This window comes from Lagenorhynchus albirostris, chromosome 7, assembly GCF_949774975.1.
Source record: "Lagenorhynchus albirostris chromosome 7, mLagAlb1.1, whole genome shotgun sequence".
Lineage (NCBI taxonomy): Eukaryota > Metazoa > Chordata > Mammalia > Artiodactyla > Delphinidae > Lagenorhynchus > Lagenorhynchus albirostris.
The window spans coordinates 113,531,828-113,553,492 of record NC_083101.1 but is presented as its reverse complement, the minus strand read 5'-3'; the positions used below and the strand labels follow the sequence as shown (position 1 = coordinate 113,553,492).

The following is a 21,665-nucleotide window of genomic DNA, read 5'->3' as shown; positions in this document are numbered from 1 at the left end:
ATCTTTCAGTAAGACGTCTTGATAGTAGGAGACAGCAGACCTTGCCCTGAGGAAAAATTGCTCTGTTCAAGTTTAGGGTCTAAAATAGGTTCTAGAATGATAATCTGAGGTTAGGCTGGGGCAGGAAAGTGACCATATATGAACTATGTTCTATAAAATGCAAATGTGTATGCAAGAGGATAGAAAGACGTGTGAATTTAACACAAAGAGACCAACGGCAAATAGATTAAACCCATTTTATTTGTTCGTGGTTTTTCAGTTACTTATGTAGAATTAAAATCAAGCCAAATCATCAGGTATGTTTTATTTAAAGCACCATGGAATTTATACCAAACTCCCATCATGTTTTATAAAAAGTAGTTTAAGTTCACTAAAAGGTACTCTTCCAACAGCCATATCTAAGTCATGGAATCACATTTAAATTAAATAGAGAGAATATAATTCAATGTCAGGATACTGTAATCGTTTATTCTAGCCTTAATAGACTTTTTACAAATTATAACATTGAGGAGAAAATTGTTGAGAATGTAATATTTGATTAGGCCTCACAGAGCAAACATTGTTCTTCAATCTCATAAAAATCCTTGCATTTCTCAATCAATCTACAGACTAGCTGAGACATAACCATTGTTACTAAACGATACAAAGAAGCCAAGGTTTAGAGATACTAAGTGATTCATCCAAGGATGCTCACAGGAGAGCAGGGCAAGTTTGATCAGAACCCTGACTCCAAACTGCTTCCCTTTCTACTTCATCAAATATGTATTCCCAACAAAAAGCATGAGAATCATAAAATATGACTTTTAAAATGCCCAAGGCAATCTTTTAATTGGTTTGGATAGACTTCATTTTCAAATGTTCTCAAATTTTTCATTAAAGGTTTCACTCAGTTGTTCAAATGCTAAGACCACGTTGTCCTCTTCATTTTCACATAGTTCACGCAAAGAAACACTGTAAATGGAAATATAGATACACATAAAACTCACCCATTCTACTGAGAGTCGGTATCATAAGAAGGGCTTTCCCCAGGGAGGTAGAACTAAGTAAATCCCACTAGATGATGAAATGTGAGCAAAATGAGGAAAAGAATCATAAGGAACATATTTATCTAAAAAACAAAAAAAATCCTGTCAACGAATCAATCAATCAACACAATCACCATGCAGCTCCCCTCCCTGTATTTTACCAAGAGGATTTTTGTTGTTGTTTTCTTTTTTTGCAGTACACGGGCCTCTCACCGCTGTGGCCTCTCCCGTTGCAGAGCACAGGCTCCAGACGCGCAGGCTCAGCGGCCATGGCTCATGGGCCCAGCCGCTCCGCGGCATGTGGGATCTTCCCAGACCGGGGTGCAAACCCGTGTCCCCTGCATTGGCAGGTGGACTCTCAACCACTGCGCCACCAGGGAAGCCCCCAAGAGGATTTTAATGGCCACCAAGTCCCATGTAACCAGATCCCTCCTCCCTTCAATAATAGCAACACAAATCTCCTTCTTTTTCCCCACATTTTTTTTTTACGGAGTCATTTTGTGGGGTTTTTTTTTCAGTATATACTTAAACCCACAGGCAACTACCTCTACAAAAAGCAAAACAATCCTCCCTTTACCTAGATGTATGAGAAAATTAAGAAAACAGGGTGTGATAAACAAAATAATGGCCCACAAAGACATCCATGTCCTAATCCCTAGAAATTTATAAATCCTTAGGTTACATAGCAAAGGAGAATTAAGGCTGTAAATGGAATTGAAGTTGCTAATTGGCTGACCTTGAGGTGGGGAAATTAACCTGGATATCTGGGTGGCCCACTGTTGTCACAAAGGTCATTCTAAGTGGAAGACAGGGGGCAGGAGAGAGTGAATGTCAGAGTGACCTGATATAAGAATCTGCCTCCCAATGCTGGCTTTGAAGACAGAAGGGGCCAAAATCAAAGCATCTATAAGCTGGAAAGGACAATCAAATAGATTGTCCCAGAGGCTCCAGAAAGGAATGCAGCCTTGACAACACCTTGATTTCAGCCCAGTGAGACCCATTTTGAACCTCTGACCTCCAGAACTGTAAGACACTAAAGATGTGTTGGTTTAAACACTATGTTTGTGGTCATTTGTTACAGCAGCAATAAGGAACTGATACACAGGTGACGAGAATGGAGAGAGGAAATCCAAGAATGGACAGTGCAGCTGGGCTCATCAAGGAATGGGAACAGTCAGGACCTGACCTTTCATCAGCCTTTTGTAATCTGCCTTGATTCCACTAGAGATCCAGTTTTCCCCTGGTGTTTTCATTGACCTACCGCAAAGAATGACCAACTCTGTACCCACAATACTGAATTTCCTCCTAGTTACAGACTCACAATTGTGACTCCTGGACATTTCTCCTGAACAATATTCAAGAGATATAATGTGACGCATACCATCTAACTCACTGGTTTTTGTTCTCAGTCCCCAGATCTCATCCTCCCGCCTATGTTTTTATGTATCATTAACTAAAATGGAAACCTTGGTTGTGGAAACTGAGAACATGAGGGTCTAGGGATTCTTGAAGCTTTGGGATACTGCTGCCTGTTGGTCTAAAGTGCCTGGGCTGAGGCTCTGGTCTAGGTGAAAGTTCATGGATTTTGGAATTAGTTCTATTATACAAACAATGCAACAGTTGAGGAGAAGGTCTGCAAAGTCACAGGGGAATTGAAATGCTTCGCACCTAAGAGGCTCAGGGGCACCTTTAAGTATGAGCTCAACATTTTTCAAATTATCATTAAATTATTAGAAAATATGAAATCACTATTTAAAATGTATAACATACCTTATAGATTTAATGGTGAGGGAAAAATCTTTCAACAACTGATAAGCAGCTCCTTCATTTATCCTAAACAAAACAACATTTTGAAAATTAATGGTATAAAAACATTAAAGAATTTATTTCATATTGAAATGTTGGATTGGTCATTAATGGATTACTTTTGTCTGTCAAGATGTATTTACTAAAATCATTTCTACCAAAGACTCCCACATGATTTAATCTGTGAGAATGACAATTATGAACTCCAGTCACAAGTTCACAACCAGAGATAATCAATGAACATGGGAGGCTGACCTTCTAGGAGAAACCCAAGCCACAAAGTCAAGATCAGGAGCGTGGATGGGACCAGAGAGTCAAAGAGAAGGCCAAGTGAATTACTCACTGGTATCACAACTACTTTATTCACAATAATGAGTCCCACTGTCAAAAATGATCAGTGTTTCTCAAGAGGGTCAGAAGTTTTAAATACTTGAATTCACTAAAGATTGTTCAAAATGTATTTAAAATGCACACTGAATTCCCGATGGTGTGACAGAATTCTCCTCCCCCAACACACCCACACACACGTCCATGTGCTCAGTGACTGGGCCAATTTCTCCATTCCCAGTAAATCTCTGCACACTGTTTTTGAAAATGGTTTCCCTGCCAAGGAGTTAAAACAACTGTCATAGTCTCAGTCCTCAGATGTGTGAATTATATTCTTTTCATATACATCTGTCAGACGATGCAGAGCATGGCATTATTTGTTATTGTTATCCATTTTTAAATATATAATAATCAATAAATAGTACTAAATAAAAAACATCTGTGAACATGTGCAAATATTGGTAACTGTAGTGTAAATCTTTATGTCAAGTGAGTCAGCCTAAGTCTCAAGATTTTGCTGGTCAAACACGAACAACAATACCACCAAATGTATTTTCTCTTGCCCTTAGTCTGTAAGAAAAAATTTCAGTATGTTTCGCATGATTAACCTATACTTGAAATTATAAGAAGGTGTTTGCCTAATATTCATTACATTCATTTATTAGATGTAAAGATGCAGATGAAGACGGATATAGAAATAGAACTAGAGGTAGAGGCAGAGGTGGAAATGACAGAGAGAGAGAGGTAGAGGTGAAAAGGATAGAGAAAGGTAGAGGTAGAGATGGGGATGCTGGGGATGACAGGGATGCTGGGGGTGGCTGGGGAGGGAGATGGAGACGGAGACAGATAAAACACACCTGTTGTCCTGGACCAATCCTGTCAAGGAACCGTGTTTATAGAAATCGAGCACATAAGCATTGAGCTGCATTCTTCTTCCTTGGTGATCAAATTCCTGTGGCCACAGCACAGGAGCCCGAGTGCTATCAATGCCAATGGTGCGCAGAGTGACCTGAAGAAATAGAGCTCTCCTTAATTTACTATTTATGTGTAAAGAAAGTTTATGATTTCTTACATTGTGCTTCATAGTTCCTTCCTAGAATCAACATGTTGAAAGCACACTCTTCACAGTGAAGGAAGAGGGTGTCTCTCATCCACACTGAGGTAGTGCTGTCCCAAGTAGGACAGTAGGATGGCCTGGCTCCACCGATGAACATCACTGCCTCACAACGTACAATAAAAATTTTAACTACCCGTCCACTAGAATATAGCAAGGCTCACTAGGAAAGAAAAGCTAACTTAAAATTTTATCAGTATCCTAATTGGTGCAGGAAATACCTTTGTACACAGTGTCAGGGAGCTGGTGCCTTGCATGTCTGGAAAGAAGGCTTAAACTGAGTAACTCTGACAATCTTTGGATCCCAATTACTGGAACAAAAGGGAAGGAGAGGAAGATGGAGGGGAAAGAAAAAGGAAAATAAGAAAAGGAAGAATGCACATCAGTAGTTTTTCATGTCTGCTGATTTTCTGAAAACTCTATGGGGTCAACAGGAACTCTAGTGCAGGGCCAGTGAGAGTGCACACTGGTACAGCTACTTTCTAAAATGACTGGGGAGTAGCTCAGAAAGTTATTATTATTCAAAGTCCTTAGAATATTCTTATTCCGTTATGATCCAGAAAATCGCTTTGACCCCGAAAGTCTGGAAGATTTGCAATCAAGGGGAATTGGTGGATAAGTAAGGTAAAATTATGTGCGGGGATGCAGAGTCTAAACACAAGAGGAAAAGAACTGCATCAAAATTTAAAGCATTAAAAATGTTATTCTTGACTGTTTTTAACTTGCCAGTTATGGGCGTTAGAACACTTTAGTATTTATATTCCATTTTATACATTTAAAAGGATGATGCAACGGTTCTATTTTAACATATCAACACTTATCTGAAAATGCAATCTGTATCATTAGAAACTATTTAAATATATGATAAAAATATATGCGTCCATTTAAAATGCACAAGGGTCTATACAGTTTTTCAAAATTCTTTGAAAACAGGGTGGAGGTTTCTCAAAAAACTAAAAATAGAGGTACCATATGATCCAGTGATCCCACTCCTGGGCATATATCCAGAAAAGACAAAAACCATGATTCGAAAAGATACATGCACCCCAGCGTTCACAGCAGCACTATTTACAATAGCGAAGGCATGGAAGCAACTTCAATGTCCATCAACAGATGACTGGATAAAGCAAATGTGGTACATATACACAATGGAATACCACTCAGCCATAAAAAAAGAATAAAATAATGTAATTTGCAGCTACACAGATGGACCTAGAGATTATCATATTAAGCAAAGTCAGAAAGAGAAAGACAAATACCGGATGATATCACTTATATGTGGAATCTAAAATATGACCCAAATGAACCTCTCTATGAAACAGAAACAGACACACAGTCATAGAGAACAGACTTGTTGCCAAAGGGGAGGAGGGGGTAGAGGAGGGATGGTTTGGGAGTTTGGGATTAGCAGATGCAAACTATTATATAGAGAATGGATAAAGAGCAAGGACCTACTGTATGGCACAGGGAAATATATTCAGTATTCTGTGAGGAACCATAATGGAAAAGAATATGAAAAAGCATATATGTGTGTGTGTGTGTGTGTCTGTGTACCTGAATCACTTTGCTATACACAAGAAATTAACACAACATTGTAAATCAACTACACTTAAATTTCCACAAGTTTATTCCAACATTCAAATGGGTTATCCAGCATATCTGAAATGTATCTAGTTCTCTATACTTCATTTCTGACACCACCGATCCAGAATATATGGGATTTACAGCATCTACAGCAATACTGGGAAAGCCTGAAGATAGTTTTATGTGCTCTTTTCACAGCAAACCTCTGCCGATCTCCAGAAAAGTGGTGATCCTGGATTTCTGTATAATGGAACAGGGTTCCTCAGGCCAGGGTGACAAACTGGCCTCCAGAGCACCTTTTCCTGGGTATTTCTGTCGATACACCTGAAACTCTATTCAATCTGGGGAATCTGAAGCCCTTGCTAAGCTGCCCGGAAGCATAAATCCAATTCTTTCTCAATGACATTTTACTTACAAGCCTCGTTTTCCACTTACATGGTCTGAAGTTTCTAGATGAAGCAAACTGCCGTCAGAGTTCCCAGAGAGACAGGCAAACGGAGAAATGGCTATTCTTCCTTCCCTGCAGCTCATCAAGTGAGACACAAGTTGTGAGTCTTCACACTCTTGACCTGAGAAATCTGGCCATAAGAGGTGGGCACAAATCAGCTTTGAAGATTAAGCCAGACTGCCAAGCCTTACACACCTGCTCTAGACCAGGAGGCCAAGGGGACCAACACTGTAATGAAGACTGAATAAGACTGATCACATACAGTAAGCAGCACATCCTGGCATAGAATACATTCAATAAATGTTAGTTATTAATACTATTATCAACGGTATAAAATTTTGTATTATATTTTAGTTGCTTTGATCAACAGGTCATAAAAGACTAAATTTAAATGGTATCCTCTTTTAGCCCAGAATCGTTGTTATTACCTTGGTCCTTTTTCCCACCGAACTCAGACTTGGCTGCAGAATCCTTCTAGACAGGCTGATTCAAGCAGCCACCATCAGCAGGTTTGGAAATGGCGTATGAGAAGAAGTATGTTTTCCATTCCTCCCTTTGTAAAGCACCGGAGGGCGCGTTCACAGTCGGCTCTCGTTTGTGACTGAGGCCGAACCTTCCCGTTCCTTTTCTTCCTCCTCTGGATGCTCGCCACACCCTCTGCCACTGTCTACTTCCTGCTTTCACACTGTCCAGAAAGCTACACGGTCCTCCTCCCTGACTTCTTCCAGCTGAGGATGTTACCAAACCAGGAAATGGCTACCCAGAGCTCACCCCTTTCCCTGTATCCCTGTCACCGTTTCCAGTTTAGTTTCTCCCGGAAGATTTCCAGCCAATAGCTCATGAAAAGTAAGAGCAAAGATCAGGAGTGTTGACTACGTGCTACGTGCTGTTTGGAGATAAGTTACAGACATTGGCTTAACTATTTAAAGCTCACCCAAACTAGGTGGATAATGTTATCCTCCTTATTTATCTGTTGAGAAAATCGAGGCAGGACTATGGAGTCCCCTGCTCAAAGTCCCACTGCTAACAAGTAGCAGAGCCAGAGCTTGGACTCAGGTCATAATGCAGAGAGTTTATGCTCATGACCACCATGCACAGCTCCTCTCAAGGAAAAAGTGACAGAATCGCTTCTTGTTTCTCCTCATCTCATAGGTGTCCTTACTCCATTTTCCAGGCTTGTCCCAAACCCAACCTTTAATCAAGATGGTTTATAAATGACTCTATTCAATGTCATTCTCCACTGTCCTTTACTTAATTCTAATAATCATACCGCCTTCCTTGAGAGAGCAGAAAGGATCCCCTTATTCTAAGGCAGACTGATCTTTCCCGGGCTCTACTCTTCTTATGGGATAAAATATACTTATGGCAAGATTATTTATTTTTTAAACTGTCCCACAATGGAGCTAAGATACACTTACCTACTTTTGACAATGGGAGCTGATGTTCTTGTTTCATATCAGCCAGTTTGGAAACAATCAGTAGGAAAGAGGCAAAGTCCTTTGTCACGTTTGTGTTATACTCATCTAGAGCAGCCTTGAAGTCCTCAGGGAGATCCTCCAGAAACACCTAAATCATCAAGGAGGTCATCAAAAAAAAAACAAAAACAAAAAACTGGAGGCCAAATATTTTTCAGAGAGATCTACGTACCATCCTTGAAAACTGAAAGTTTAGAAGAACTGCAAAGAACAATGTAATATAATTCTATAGTTATCTATCTATTCAGTAATGTAACTGTTCCTTTCTTTCATCTATGAAATTCAGGTGAAATTCATTTTTTATTCCTATTTGTGTTATAAAAGCCAATACCTTTGCTCTTAAAAATCTGCTTTCATGCTACTTAATCAAAACTCTTTTAAATAGAAGTATGCCCTCAAATGACATTAGACTTGTGAATATTTCAAAGAATCTAGTGACATGTTTGGAAAGCAAGCAACAATATAAAGTCCCCTTTGTGCCTGGAATAAACCTCACTCAATTGTGAGGGTCTTTAAAGCCCCACTGGATTCATTCTTCTAATATTTTGTTAATTATTCTTCTATCTATATTTTCATAAGAGATACATCTCTAATTTTTTATAATGTCCTTGTCAAGTTTTGATATTAAGTTTAAGTTTTGCTCCCTCTTTTTATATTCTCTAGAAGAGTTTGTGAAAATTTGCTGTTATTCTTTAAATGTTTAAAAAAGTTCACCACTGAAGCCATCTGAACCTGGGTTTTTTTAAATGGGAAATTAAAAAAAAATAATTGGTTACATTTCTTTAATGGCTATCAGATACGAAATTATTCATATAGTCCTTGGTTAGTTTTAGAAAGTTGCATTTTCTAGGAATTTGCCCATTTTGTCCAAATAGTCAAATGTTTTTTTCCATTTGATGTACTACATAAGATCTGTAATAATGTCTCATTTTCTTTCCTGATAATTGTAATTTGTGCTTTCTCTCCCTTCTTTGTCAATGAGTCTTGCTGTGTATTCATCACTTTTATTATAAATCTTAACAAAGAAGCAACTTAGGCCTTGCTGATTTCCCTTTTTTTACAATTGTTCTCAATTTACTTTATTTCTGTTCTCATTTTATTACTCTTTTTCTTGTATTTCCCTTAGGTTAGATACTCTGTTTTATTTATTTTGCTTTGTTTTGTTTTCTCCTAACTCCTTAAGCTGAAAAGTCAAATCACTGATTTTTTTCTCAGCCTGTCTTCTTTTCTAAGATGTGGTTATAAAGGCTATAAATGTCCCTCTAATCATTGCATAAATCACATCTTATATTTGTATGTACTCTTCATTATCATTTAACTAAAATATTTGATAATTTCCATTTTATTTATTTTTTGTCTTATGTGTATTTAGAAATGAAACGAGTTTGTTCAATTTTAAGGCAATTACGGTGTTTCTGGTCCAGAAACATATTTCACATATATATATATTACCAGCATATATCTGACAAAGGTACCAATAACACACAATAGAGAAAGGATAGTCTTTTCAAAAATGGTATTGGCAAAATGATATATACATGTAAAAGATTGAAATTGGACCCCTACCATATGCTATACATAAAAATAAACTCAAAACGGCTTAAAGACTTAAATGTAAGACCTAAAACTGTAAAATTAATAAAAGAAAATATAGCGACATTGGTCTTGGCCATGATTTTTTAATGTAACATCAAAAGTATAGGCAACACAAGTGAAAATAAACAAGTGGGACTACATCAAACTAAAAACCTTCCGCACAGCAAAAGAAATAATCAACAGAGTGAAAAGGCATTTCTGGAATGGGAGAAAATATTTCTAAACCAACCATCTGATAAGGGATAATATTCAAAATACGTAAGAATCTAGTACAACTCCATAGCAAAACAAACAAAAAAAAAACAAAAGAAAAACGGGCAAAGGACTTGAAAAGACATTTCTTCAAAGAAGGCATACAAACTGCTATCATGTATATTAAAAGTTGCTTGGCATCACTAATCATCAGGGAAATGCAGATCAAAACCACAATGAGATAGCACCTCATACCTGTCAGAATGGCTATCATCAAAAAAAACAAGATTATAAGGGTTGAAGAAAAATTTTAAACGTAGAAAAATTCGAACCTTGTACACTGTTGGTGGGAATGTAAATTGGTGCAGCCACTATGAAAAACATACAAAGTTTTCTTTAAAAAAATTAAGAATAGAATTATCATATGATCCAGCAATTCCACATCTGGGTATATATCCAAAAGGGTTGCAATCAGGATGTTGAAGAGATACCTGTACATCCACATTCACTGAAACATTATTCACAACAGGCAAGACATACAAACAACCCAAGTGTGTATCAGCAAGATGAATCAATAAGAAAGTGTGCTGCATACATACAGTGGGATATTATTCATTCTTAAAAAAGGAGATCAACATGGATGTACCTAGAGGACATTATGTTAAGTAAAATAAGCCTCACAGAAGGACAAACACTGCATGATTCCACTTACATGGGGGACCTAAAACAGTCATACTCATAGAAGCAGAGAATGTCGTCAGGGGCTGGGTGGAGGTGGAAATAGGGAATTGTTTTTCATTGAATATAAATTATTGTTATGCAGGCTAAATAATTTCTGTAAGATCTTCTCTACAACATAGTACCTATGTTAACGATACAGTACTGTGTACTTTAAACTACATTAAGAGGATAAATCTCATGGTAAGTATTCCTAACTAACTAACTAAATAAAACCAGAAGAAATATTTTGGCCATGGTGGATATGTTTAGTGCCTTTGTTGTGGCAATGATATCACAGGTGTATGCATACGTCCAAACGCATTAACATGTGTATATTAAACGTATGCCATTTTTATATATCACTTATACCTCAAAAAAACTTTTAAAATAAGGTATGCATATCCTCTTGATATGTCATGAAACCAATCACAATATATTTACCTGTTTTAACTTATGTTTAAAACATACGCTCAGTATCTGTACACATTCATGCATAAAAATAAACAGAGTGGAGTGAAAATTATATTCCCATTTTCTTCTACCTTCCATTATTTTGGTCAGAAAGTCAGCTATCAATCTTATTATTGCTTTTTTCAAGGAAATGTCTATTTCGGCTCTAGCTGATTTGTGTTTTTCTCTTTGTTTTTGATTTTCAGTAGTTTTAGTTTAATGTTTCTTTATCCTTCTTGAAGTTGACTAATCTTTTGAAACTATGGAGTGCTGTCTTTCATCAGCTTGGGAAAATTCCCAGCTATTATTTTTGAATACCCTCCGGCCATTCTTCTCCCTCCTCTTCTTCTGGGATTGCCATTATATTACATTAAACCTTTTGAATGTGATCCACATTCTCATATGCTATTGTTTTTATTTTCATTTTTTTCTCCCTGTGCTACAATTCAGATACCTTTTATTGAGCTATCAGTCAACTCACTGATTTTGACTTCTGATATGTATATTCTGATCAGACAGTACATTTTTCAATTCTGGACAGTCCAATTAATTACCTGGTGAAATTCTCTATTCTCATCAATTTTGTAATTATCTAGTGAAAGTCTCCATCCTTTCATCAATTCTATCTCTTCCCCCATTTTCTTGAGCAGTCCTTATATTCTAACTTCAATATCTGAATCATCTTCGTGTTGATTATTATTGCCTGCTTTCATTCCTGCTAATTGGTCATATGTTCTCGCTTACTCACTTTTTTAGGTTTTATTTTTCTTTCACCAGAAGTGTTTGTAAAAGGACCTGATAGACTTCAAACAATGTTATCTTCCACTGGAGTGAGCTCCCCAATTTTGTGTTTGGCCAAGTGAGTGAAGATGTGATCACCTCAGTCTAAGTAGAGATTGAAGTGGATTGATACTGTTTTCCAGTTTTAGTAAGTCTCAGTCTACATCTGGTGCATCTCTGCTCTTAAGCCCTCTTGGGTTTTGAGTATGAGGCTGGTGGGTCTCAGTCTTCTCAGCCCTAAAAGATTCCCAAAGATCTACGTCATTCCTGTAGAGCTTCACAACCTACATTTATATCTTCCAGCCCTAGATGGCTTTAAAAATGCCTTGAGGATAATATAAGCCTATGAATACATTCAAACTCTTCCCTCTAGTGGGTTTTTATTTAGTAAATGCTACAAGACTGCAAGAAATTTGGTGTAACACCCTGACATTTCATGCAGATATGACCCAGTGAATGTCCTGAGTTAACACTCTCTCAAGTGTCTAGTCTGTCACTCCAGCCCCATGGAATCACTAAAAGCTTTATTGCTGTGTTGTGTTTTTTATCTCATAGGAGAGGCTCTCTGGATATGCTAAGTACAACTTTCAACCTCGTCCAGAATCAACAAGTTCTTTGAGAGAAAAATCATGGTTGGAGAGTCCAATCACACCTTGGATAAGTTCTTGCCATTTTATAATTTTAGCCAATATAATCCTCATCCCTTCCACAGCTCTCTGTTGCAACAGGAGTGATGGCCACCTAGCATGTCCCACCTGGAAGTGCTCAAATTTCTAATAATCTTTAAAGGAAAAAAGAGAGAGAAATAGGAGGCCTCCACTCAAAATCTTTTTTTATTGTACTTTTTTCTATCATAACCATCTGTGTAAGAACAGAGATACTGACTTGTCTTTTGTAAGAAAAACAAGTTTATTTAACCAAAACAAATAATAGTCCAAGAATGTACATGTGATGAAAAAGATATGAAGATGAAAAGTCAGTGACTAAAATTGTTTTCACTGGTCTAGAGAACACTCTGTGAGGGCTAAGAATGGTAACTTAACATTGTGATGTTAGACAATATAGATGAACTCTTCTCTTTTTGTTCTTCTTTGTCACCTTTACCAAGGTTATCTGGTATAATAACCAGCCCTTCCCACTTTCTCAGATTCTAGTGAAATACATTAGTAATAATATTTGATGCTGATTTAATGACAGGGAATCATGATCAAAGAAGTCATTGCAAATAAAATCGGACAACAGTCTGTGTGTCAAGGGATGATTTCTTAGATGACTATTCTAATATTTTTTCAGTGAGAACATTATAGTTTACAGTATACGCTTCCTGTCCATAGACCTAGTGCAAGGTAAAAAGATGCTAAAAGAACTAGAGATTCAATGATGGGAACTATTAGTTCATTTAATGTATAATTACGTACATTTTTTTCTTTAGCCACTGATTGCTACACGTTTATACAATCCAACAGAAAACATGAGCAGAACTTTTTATCCCATTTTTCCTCAAGGCATTTAATCTTTTGATAGATTTATAGAGGAGAAATGTGAATTACAGATTAAATATAACACTGATTATAGAAGAAGAAATTATTTCTATAAAACAAATGAACTCTATATTAACAAAATTCTGCTGTGGAATCATTTACGGTAGGATCTGTTAAATTATCTTAATTATTTAATGTTATCAGAATCATAAATTTTACCTTGGATTGATAAAATTTGAGCGTAGCATCTTGGAACTTTGCTGGAAGATATTTTCTGCCAAACAGATTTGCCAATACTAACACTAGCTTTTCCATAACATCTTGAGAAAAATGTTTCGAGCCTATACAAAATAAAATATCTTGTCATAAACATAAAAAGTGCATTAATCCCATTTTTAATGTTTCAATTGAACAATACAAATTGAATGTTATATTGCATGTTATTTCATGGAGACTAGAAATTTGTAACAAGTGTAGCGACTCGGGAACGACTATCTCTGCTGGCAGTTTTACACCTGTGCCTCCTTTTTCCTTCTTGCCGCTCCCCCTCTACTTCAGACTCTTGTAACTCCAACCAAAGACCCTTGTCCCCTTACCTGGGACCTTCCTCTTTAGTCTATGATTGGTTTTCTTAAGCATTTAATGATCATGACCTCACCTCCTCAAAAGCCTCTGATCGCATCTCAATGCCTCATAAACAAAATCCAATCTCCTCGGCCAAGCACATAAGGGTTTCCAAAACTAACCCACAAATAACCCCCCAGCCCCCTCCCCTCCCCTCCCTGCCACTCATGTTAATATACTGTCAACCCCAACACAACATGGTAAAGCAACTATACTCCAACTATATATATATATATATCCCATCAACCTGACTCACTCCCATCCTCCACAGCACGTGACTGTTACATGGTCGTGTTAAAAAGTGCCACCTTTAATAACTTGCTCATATTCGAATCTTGGCTCAAGACTTACAATATTTAGGTTTTGTGACCATGGCAATTTGTCTAACTTCTCTGTTTCCTCATGTACAAAATAGCAACGTCCATATTATCTACCTCATAAAGCTTCTGTCTCCATGTTTATAACCGCACACACCTCCCTACACACACACACACACACACACACACACACACACACACACACACACAGCAATAAACACAACTGCACTTCTTGTTGCCTGAAATTATTTCTCCTCTTACAGAGCTTCTGGGAGACAGAACTTCCTGAGGATCCTTGTTTCACAGAACAATGCACATTCAGAGCCTAGTGACATTGTGTAAAACAGAGTGTTCCTGCCAGTTAACAATGGAAGATAAAGCGAAGTTATGCTGTGAAAGGCAAGAAAATCACCAGGCATCAGGAACTACAACGAACTTAAGCACAGAGACAGAAATATTTCTTTTAGGGACATAGTTTAAAGATCTATGGTTTAGTTATAAAAATCAAAGGCTTTTTAAAAAACTGCATTAAATGAAACATTAGATGGGCTTTACAAATGGAATTCACAAAAAATGTACACAATTTGACAAAAGCAAATCTGGGGGAAAACAAGTTTCTAGATCATGCAACTAATATGATATCAGCTATTTAAATACACTATAGGATTATATTCAAAGAAAATATGATTGGAGGAAAATATTCACAAATATCAACAGTGAATATTTTTTTAACATGATGGTTTCCTATACCCTTTTTCTATCATGAGCATATATTACATTTAATTAGAAAAATATTTACCAAAAAATCATATATTAATATTTCTGAATCCTGGAATCAAGGCATCTCTCAAGTTAATAAGAAGTTGTTATTTTTAAATAGTTGCCACAAAATATGGCTTTCTCCTATGTAATCCATATTAGTAGGTATATAAAACTTTATTTTATCTAATTTGGTATCTCCAAATTATCTAAATATTAACTTGCATTTTCTTTGTAGAAAAAAAAAGATTTCCTGAAGTGTTAGCTTCACTATAGCGTCTTTGCTGTTTTTAGACCATACGTATGAAACGTCAAGCTTACCTTTCCTGGTTGGCTGACAGAGATTATGGAAAAGGCCTCTTACAAGAAAACTGACGAAAACAAGATTGGAAGGCTCGTGATAATGCAAATGTGACACAAGTCCAGCAAAGCCTGTAGGATTACCTTCTTGATCTAAATAGCCCTAAAGAACAGACATAATTTATTAGTTTGACTCAACTCAACCACATACCTTAATTACAGACAGCTTATGAAGTGCCAGTTTAAAACAGTACTTAATCCTGAGAACGAAAACATGGCCGCCATGACAGTAAGCAACGGGTGTTGCAGCCGCCGAGCCATCACATTCCAGCAGCCTGGATGGTGGGCCTGAGGGAGCTCAGGGGGGAGACAGGATGCCTGCCATCAAGCCCTCAGCCACTGCAGCCCCCGCAATGGTGCACCTGAGGACACTCAGGATGGGAAAGCACAGGACACGGGCCCCAGAGCGCTGAGGTGCACGTCAAAGGAATGATTCCAGTGAGCCCAGACTCTTGCATCTTCCCATACACAGAAAAGCGCTAAGTTCCTTAACTTGAGATGTCTGGCTTTCTTTAATGAACAGTCATCTTCTGAAGTTCTGACTACCTGGTCTTTATTGCAAAAACCCCTATATATCCTAGCTCCTCCCTTGCCTCTTGGGAGCAGTCCCTCAAGTGTTATTTGAGATGCTATGTCCTGCTTGAAGTCCTAAGAATGTCCACCGAATAAAACATAATTCTCAACTTTCAGGTTGTGCTTTTTTTTTTTTTCAGTCCACAATACCAACATAAGAGAGATTAGTACTCATTACCTGGCCCACTTTGATAATTAAATCAACTGTAAGTAGTAGGAATCCTTGGCTATAACCTTGGAAAGGCTGGAATTAGTTCAAGATGATGAGAAACAGAGATGGTACCGATCCTATCTCACAAAAAGGCAAACACGGTCCTACCTCCTTGACCAGGAATTGCACGGAGAACAGAAAGTACAGTTTCAGCATCTCCAGCGCCCGGGGCTGCTTGAAGGAGATCAGTGAGTGCTTGAGCACCGACAGCACCTGAGGAGAGGAGGATGTTAATTCACACTGTGCTCCTGCTGAGAAATACACTCCTGGATGACAAGAGAGGTGCACTGGAATTTAACATTTTTTCCTGCATATCACGATGCTTTGGCATCTTAAAAACCTTGCTGGCTGGGGAGAGACTGATACTCCCAGGGCTACTTCCTAAAGGTAACAACAACTTGACAAAGCTTGCTCTCCTCTACAAACCAACCAATGCCGACTTTACGCCCCACCTGCTGCCTTACCTGAATCTCACACACCAAGCCAATATTCCCCTGTCCTAAAGCACCCCAGGTGCTAGGCAAATAGAGACCACCAAGCCCACCCGAATGATTCCAACTACCCAGTCCCAAACTATTTACTCTGAGATGCCTTGCCCTTCCCATGGGCCCTCTCCCTCCACTCGTGTCTCTTGCCTCCCGACCATCCTGGGGTCTCGAGAAGCCCTGCATGGTGCACCCTGCCTGCATTTCTAGGACCTCTTGAGTTTCTACGTTGTTTCCCTGAGCCTCTCGTCTGTCTCCTCCTGTGGCCACATCCGACTGACCAGCTCATAAAAGAATATAAAACAATCAAATATATATTACTAATATCCATTTTACCCCACAGATAGCAGAGCCACCTAAGATTCAGTGCAATTTCACATTTTACCATATTCTTACATGGCACGCCCTTCCCCTAACAAAACAGAACATATAAAACCGAATCACTGGAAATGAAACATGTTGCCAAATAATCTGGTAATATATGTGGATCCAGTTTAAGAGCTTACAATCTTGGGTTGTTCTGGAAGAAAATACGATATTATTGATAGATTATCCCATGTCCTGCAGTATCGTTGCAAAAACGATGGAATCACGTTGATTAAGGTCAAAGTAATAAAAATATTGAGATAGTAAAACAGCATCAAGGTAACAGTTCAGATATCTTTCAACTGCCCACTACAACGTTTATGAGGTTCAAGTAAAAGGAGAATTTCCCAACATCACCGAAATTAAACGTGGCTGCCTTTAGGCCTGAGAGTTCATAGTACCTGGGAAGAATCTCTAGTCAATGTAAGGCCAGGGGACTAGGAGGGAGAAGGAAGGAAGGGAGAGGGGCAGGGGGAAGGGGGGAGAAGGAAGGAAGGGAGAGGGGCAGGGAGGGAGGGAGGGAGAAGGAAGGAAGGGAGAGGGGCAGGGAGGGAAGGAGGGAGAAGGAAGGAAGGGAGAGGGGCAGTGGGGGAAGGAGGGAGAAGGAAGGAAGGGAGAGGGGCAGGGAGGGAGGGAGGGAGAAGGAAGGAAGGGAGAGGGGCAGGGAGGGAAGGAGGGAAAAGGAAGGAAGGGAGAGGGGCAGTGGGGGAAGAAGGGAGAAGGAAGGAAGGGAGAGGGGCAGGGAGGGAGGGAGGGAGAAGGAAGGAAGGGAGAGGGGCAGGGAGGGAAGGAGGGAGAAGGAAGGAAGGGAGAGGGGCAGTGGGGGAAGGAGGGAGAAGGAAGGAAGGGAGAGGGGCAGGGAGGGAGGGAGGGAGAAGGAAGGAAGGGAGAGGGGCAGGGAGGGAAGGAGGGAGAAGGAAGGAAGGGAGAGGGACAGGGAGGGAAGTGGGGAGAAGGAAGGAAGGGAGAGGGGCAGTGGGGGAAGGAGGGAGAGGGGCAGTGGGGGAAGGAGGGAGGAAGGGAGAGGGGCAGGGAGGGAGGGAGGGAGGGAAGGAGGGAGGAAGGAAGGAAGGGAGAGGGGCAGGGAGGGAGGGAGGGATAAGGAAGGAAGGGAGAGAGAGGGGCAAGGAGGGAAGCGGGGAGACGGAAGGGAGAGGGGCAGGGAGGGAAGGGGGGAGAAGGAAGGGAGAGGGGCTGGGAGGGAAGGAGGGAGAAGGAAGGAAGGGAGAGGGGCAGTGGGGGAAGGAGGGAGAGGGGCAGTGGGGGAAGGAGGGAGGAAGGGAGAGGGGCAGGGAGGGAGGGAGGGAGGGAAGGAGGGAGGAAGGAAGGGAGAGGGGCAGGGAGGGAGGGAGGGATAAGGAAGGAAGGGAGAGAGAGGGGCAAGGAGGGAAGCGGGGAGACGGAAGGGAGAGGGGCAGGGAGGGAAGGGGGGAGAAGGAAGGGAGAGGGGCTGGGAGGGAAGGAGGGAGAAGGAAGGAAGGAAGAGAGGGGGCAGGGAGGGAGGGAGGGAGAAGGAAGGAAGGGAGAGGGAAAGGGAGGGAAGGAGGGAGAAGGAAGGAGGGGATGGGGTGTACCATCCATCACCTCTACTTTGGGGTGATACGTTTTCAGGGAGCCAAAAATGCCCTTTCCTACAACTTCTCCTCTCTCTGGCTCTACATTTAGAGCAACAGGCAGGAAACAGCAGAGTAGTACAGGGTGAGCGACCTCTGGTGGTTCACTGTAACTCCGGAGATGCAGACCACGTCACTAAAGTCTTATTACGACAGGAAGAGTTCTGACTGCGGTGCCTACTGCAGTTCGTGGTGACGAATGGCCTCCACAGGACCAATCTGTGGACCAGTCTGTCAGTGACATTGGCAGAAGATGAACTTTCAGTCCAGAAAGCTACATAATTTGAAAATATGCTAAATGCTGAGGTTTGGACCAAAAGCTATTCATCTAGCTTCACATTTAAAAGGGTATTTAAACAGCACTGAAGTGAGCAGACAGTGAAACCAAAAGAAAAATCATGCACCCTCTTTCTTGGCAAACCACCAGATTTGAAGGGATGTACTTTCCTTCAAAAGTGAGAGAATAGAAAAACCCACAAGAGATCAGTTCTTTTAAGAAAAGAGACCAACTTCCTAAAATTATTCAGTCATGCTACAACTATTTATTGGGTGTCTGTACCAAGAATTAAGACAAAAAAACAACTTTGGCCTAGGGTGCTTACATTCCAGTGGGAAATATAGAGAAAATAAACATGATAGAGATGGTAGATATAGACAGAGACAGAGATTTGCAGCTGTGTAAGGCGTGGTGTGTGCTATGTATAAAGGAGCAGGGGTCACAGTCGGCACGGCAGACGGGGGTCCATCGACAGTGCAGGAGGAATGGTGGCAGCAGGCTAACAGCAGAGTAAGAAACTGAACAAGATGGAAGAGTGAGACTGTGCACACATCTGGGGGAAGGTTCTGGAAGCAGCAGAAACAGCAAAGCCGTGCCCCTCAGAGTGTTACGTGCCTACTGTCAGTGGAGCAGGTAGTGGGCTCGTGTAGGAGAGCAGGACGTGGTGAGTCCAACAAGGGATCATGGGACCAGGCTCTGTAGAAACTTACAGACCATCACAAGAACACTGGCTTCTACTCAAAAGTAATCTGACCTATGAAAATGGTTTTTTTTAGAAAAACGTATTTTGGAAAAATTCTTTGGCATCCTCAATGGAGGCCAAAAGATACGACCTCTTATGAAACAAGGCACAACTGCATAAGGTAAATGGACAATATAAATAGACATTTAAAAAATAATACATTATTATGATATGAAAGGGTGACATCGGAAGCAGTGCACAATCTCGGGGAAACAAGTCCAGCAGCAGAATGAACATCCACACGGTGTCCCTAAGGAGTAGATCTGAAACTTGAGAGAGTGCATCAGAGACGCAGGAGATAAACTCAAGTGTTCTCTCATAATGAAGAAAAACAACAGCGGAGAACAGGAAAACGACTTTTGATTTTAAAAGTTATAACTTTTTCTGGAAACTGAACAAATCAAAACGGAAGCAAATATCAAAGATCTAACTTAAGAAATCTTTTCTTAGTTCCAGAATGACCTGAGCCCTGCACAATGCAAAGGTTCTTAACACTACTGAACTGTACACTTAAAACCGGTTAAGATGGCAAATTTAATGTTACATGTATTTTATCGCGATAAAAACTTTTGAGCATGAAGACTGAAAGTTTTCATCATGTAATAACTAAAACATCAATAAAACATAAAAGGAAAGACACACAAGATAGAAAATCCTGGGGAAAAGAATTTAAATATACAGACTTTTTAAAATACTCATATAATTACATAGGCAGAAAGAAATAAACTATAAGGAAACAGGAATTAGCACAGTTCCTCTAGAGGAGATTTCAAGAGTCTGTTCCTCTATGACAGTAAATGCCAGAGGGCAGTGAAGTGATTCTAGCTTGATGTGATAAGTAAAAAGAATATTCCAAGAAATTTATGCCCACACTTGAGTCTTTTATGTGTGAAGGTTACCGAGAGAGCTCCTCACACAGGCCAAGGCAAAGACCAGCGACTCAGAAAACCTTTTTGAAAAAAATTAAAAAGTTTGCAAGAAGACATATGCTTCTCTCCTGTATAGAGGTAAAAGATAAGAACTCAAACATGGGGAAGTTTTGGTCTAAAATGATAGGCACCTGGTCTGTAGGAGCGTCAACAACATGACAAGAGGCTGCTCATCACAAAAGTGCTGGAAGAATCCTCACCTTGGCAAACGGGATCCAATTTAGAGGGCAGGCGAATCAATATACAAACCCAGGGAGGAGTGGGTCCCTTTCACAATGCATCTTCATAAAGATGAAACCAAATATTTAATTACGAATTTTAAATTTCTCATTGTGGGATTAGACTCAAAATATTTATCTCAGCAGAAAACTTCACGGTAAGTTTATAACCACAGTCTCAAGTCCAACTAAATATAAACATATCTTTGCAAGGAACCAAATACACACCTACACTTAGAAATATGACGGAAAAAAATAGCAAAATGAGAATGTGACTGTTTTTGGAGAGTCAAACTAGGTGTAGGTGCTTTTTTTCTTCCTTCAACTTTCTGCATTGTCCAAATATTCTTTGATAAACTTGGGTTACTTTTTTTACGAAAAATAAACTCTTTTATTACAAAATCATAAACACAAATCTTTTTGTAACCGAGATCTTTTAAAATCCATAGCTAGCACCCTTCACTCCTATGGGGCAATGTTTATCATACGTGAAAATAGTAATCTGGGGGCAACTCCAAATGCCCATTGGCCATAAATTCTATGATTGACAGAGACAACAAAACTAATTATTACTCTCCCCACCCACCCCCAGTTCTCTACCAGCCAAGACACTAGCAAGCATTAAAGACTGGTGACTCCAAGAAGCTATCACTACAGATGTAAAAACGAGCCCGGCCAGTAATGGAGATTCAGCCCCAGAAACCATCCCACAGTACCTTTGCCTTAGCGTCCTCGGGGTCATCTGCCTTGGAAGCCAGAAGCATGAGTCTCAGGATCAGGGAGATGCTGAGAGGGAACTGCCCTCTCAGTTCAGGGACGTTGGATTTGATGAGCTTTTCGATTTTAGGGAGTGGAATATCAAAGAAATACACATCTCCCCCCAGGTCTTGACCTCGTCGTCCGGCCCGTCCAGACATCTGCAAACAGAATAGAAGCACAAAGTAAATCTTTCCTGAACAGTTTCTCCATCACAGTATAAGAACTGAGCCTTTTATACTGCATTAGAGCAAGTACACTGTGAAGATGTCCAACCGTTACAGAACTGAGACTAAAATCCAACTGGGTGCCAGGCAGGAAATTCACCGTGGCTGAGACAGAGCTGAAAATGAGACATTCGTCATCCTGATATGCTTATTTCAGTCCCCAAACTGTGCTAGATATTTGTATAATGATATACAGCAAGAAGAAAAAAA

At 39.8% G+C, this 21,665-nt stretch overlaps 1 protein-coding gene across 1 annotated transcript; it reads right to left on the bottom strand.

Moving 5' to 3' along the window:
* Window positions 1-222: 222 nt before the first annotated feature.
* LOC132523070 (probable ATP-dependent RNA helicase DDX60) lies at window positions 223-21,435 on the bottom strand. Its single transcript, XM_060153636.1, has 9 exons — window positions 21,189-21,435; window positions 15,951-16,055; window positions 15,020-15,161; window positions 13,218-13,339; window positions 7,723-7,870; window positions 6,292-6,434; window positions 4,016-4,167; window positions 2,796-2,858; window positions 223-951 (listed from the first exon to the last, which is right to left on the bottom strand). The coding sequence occupies exons 1-9, from the start codon at window positions 21,387-21,389 to the stop codon at window positions 852-854; spliced, it is 1,176 nt and encodes a 391-aa protein (XP_060009619.1). The 5' UTR covers window positions 21,390-21,435; the 3' UTR covers window positions 223-851.
* Between the last annotated feature and the right edge of the window lie 230 nt (window positions 21,436-21,665).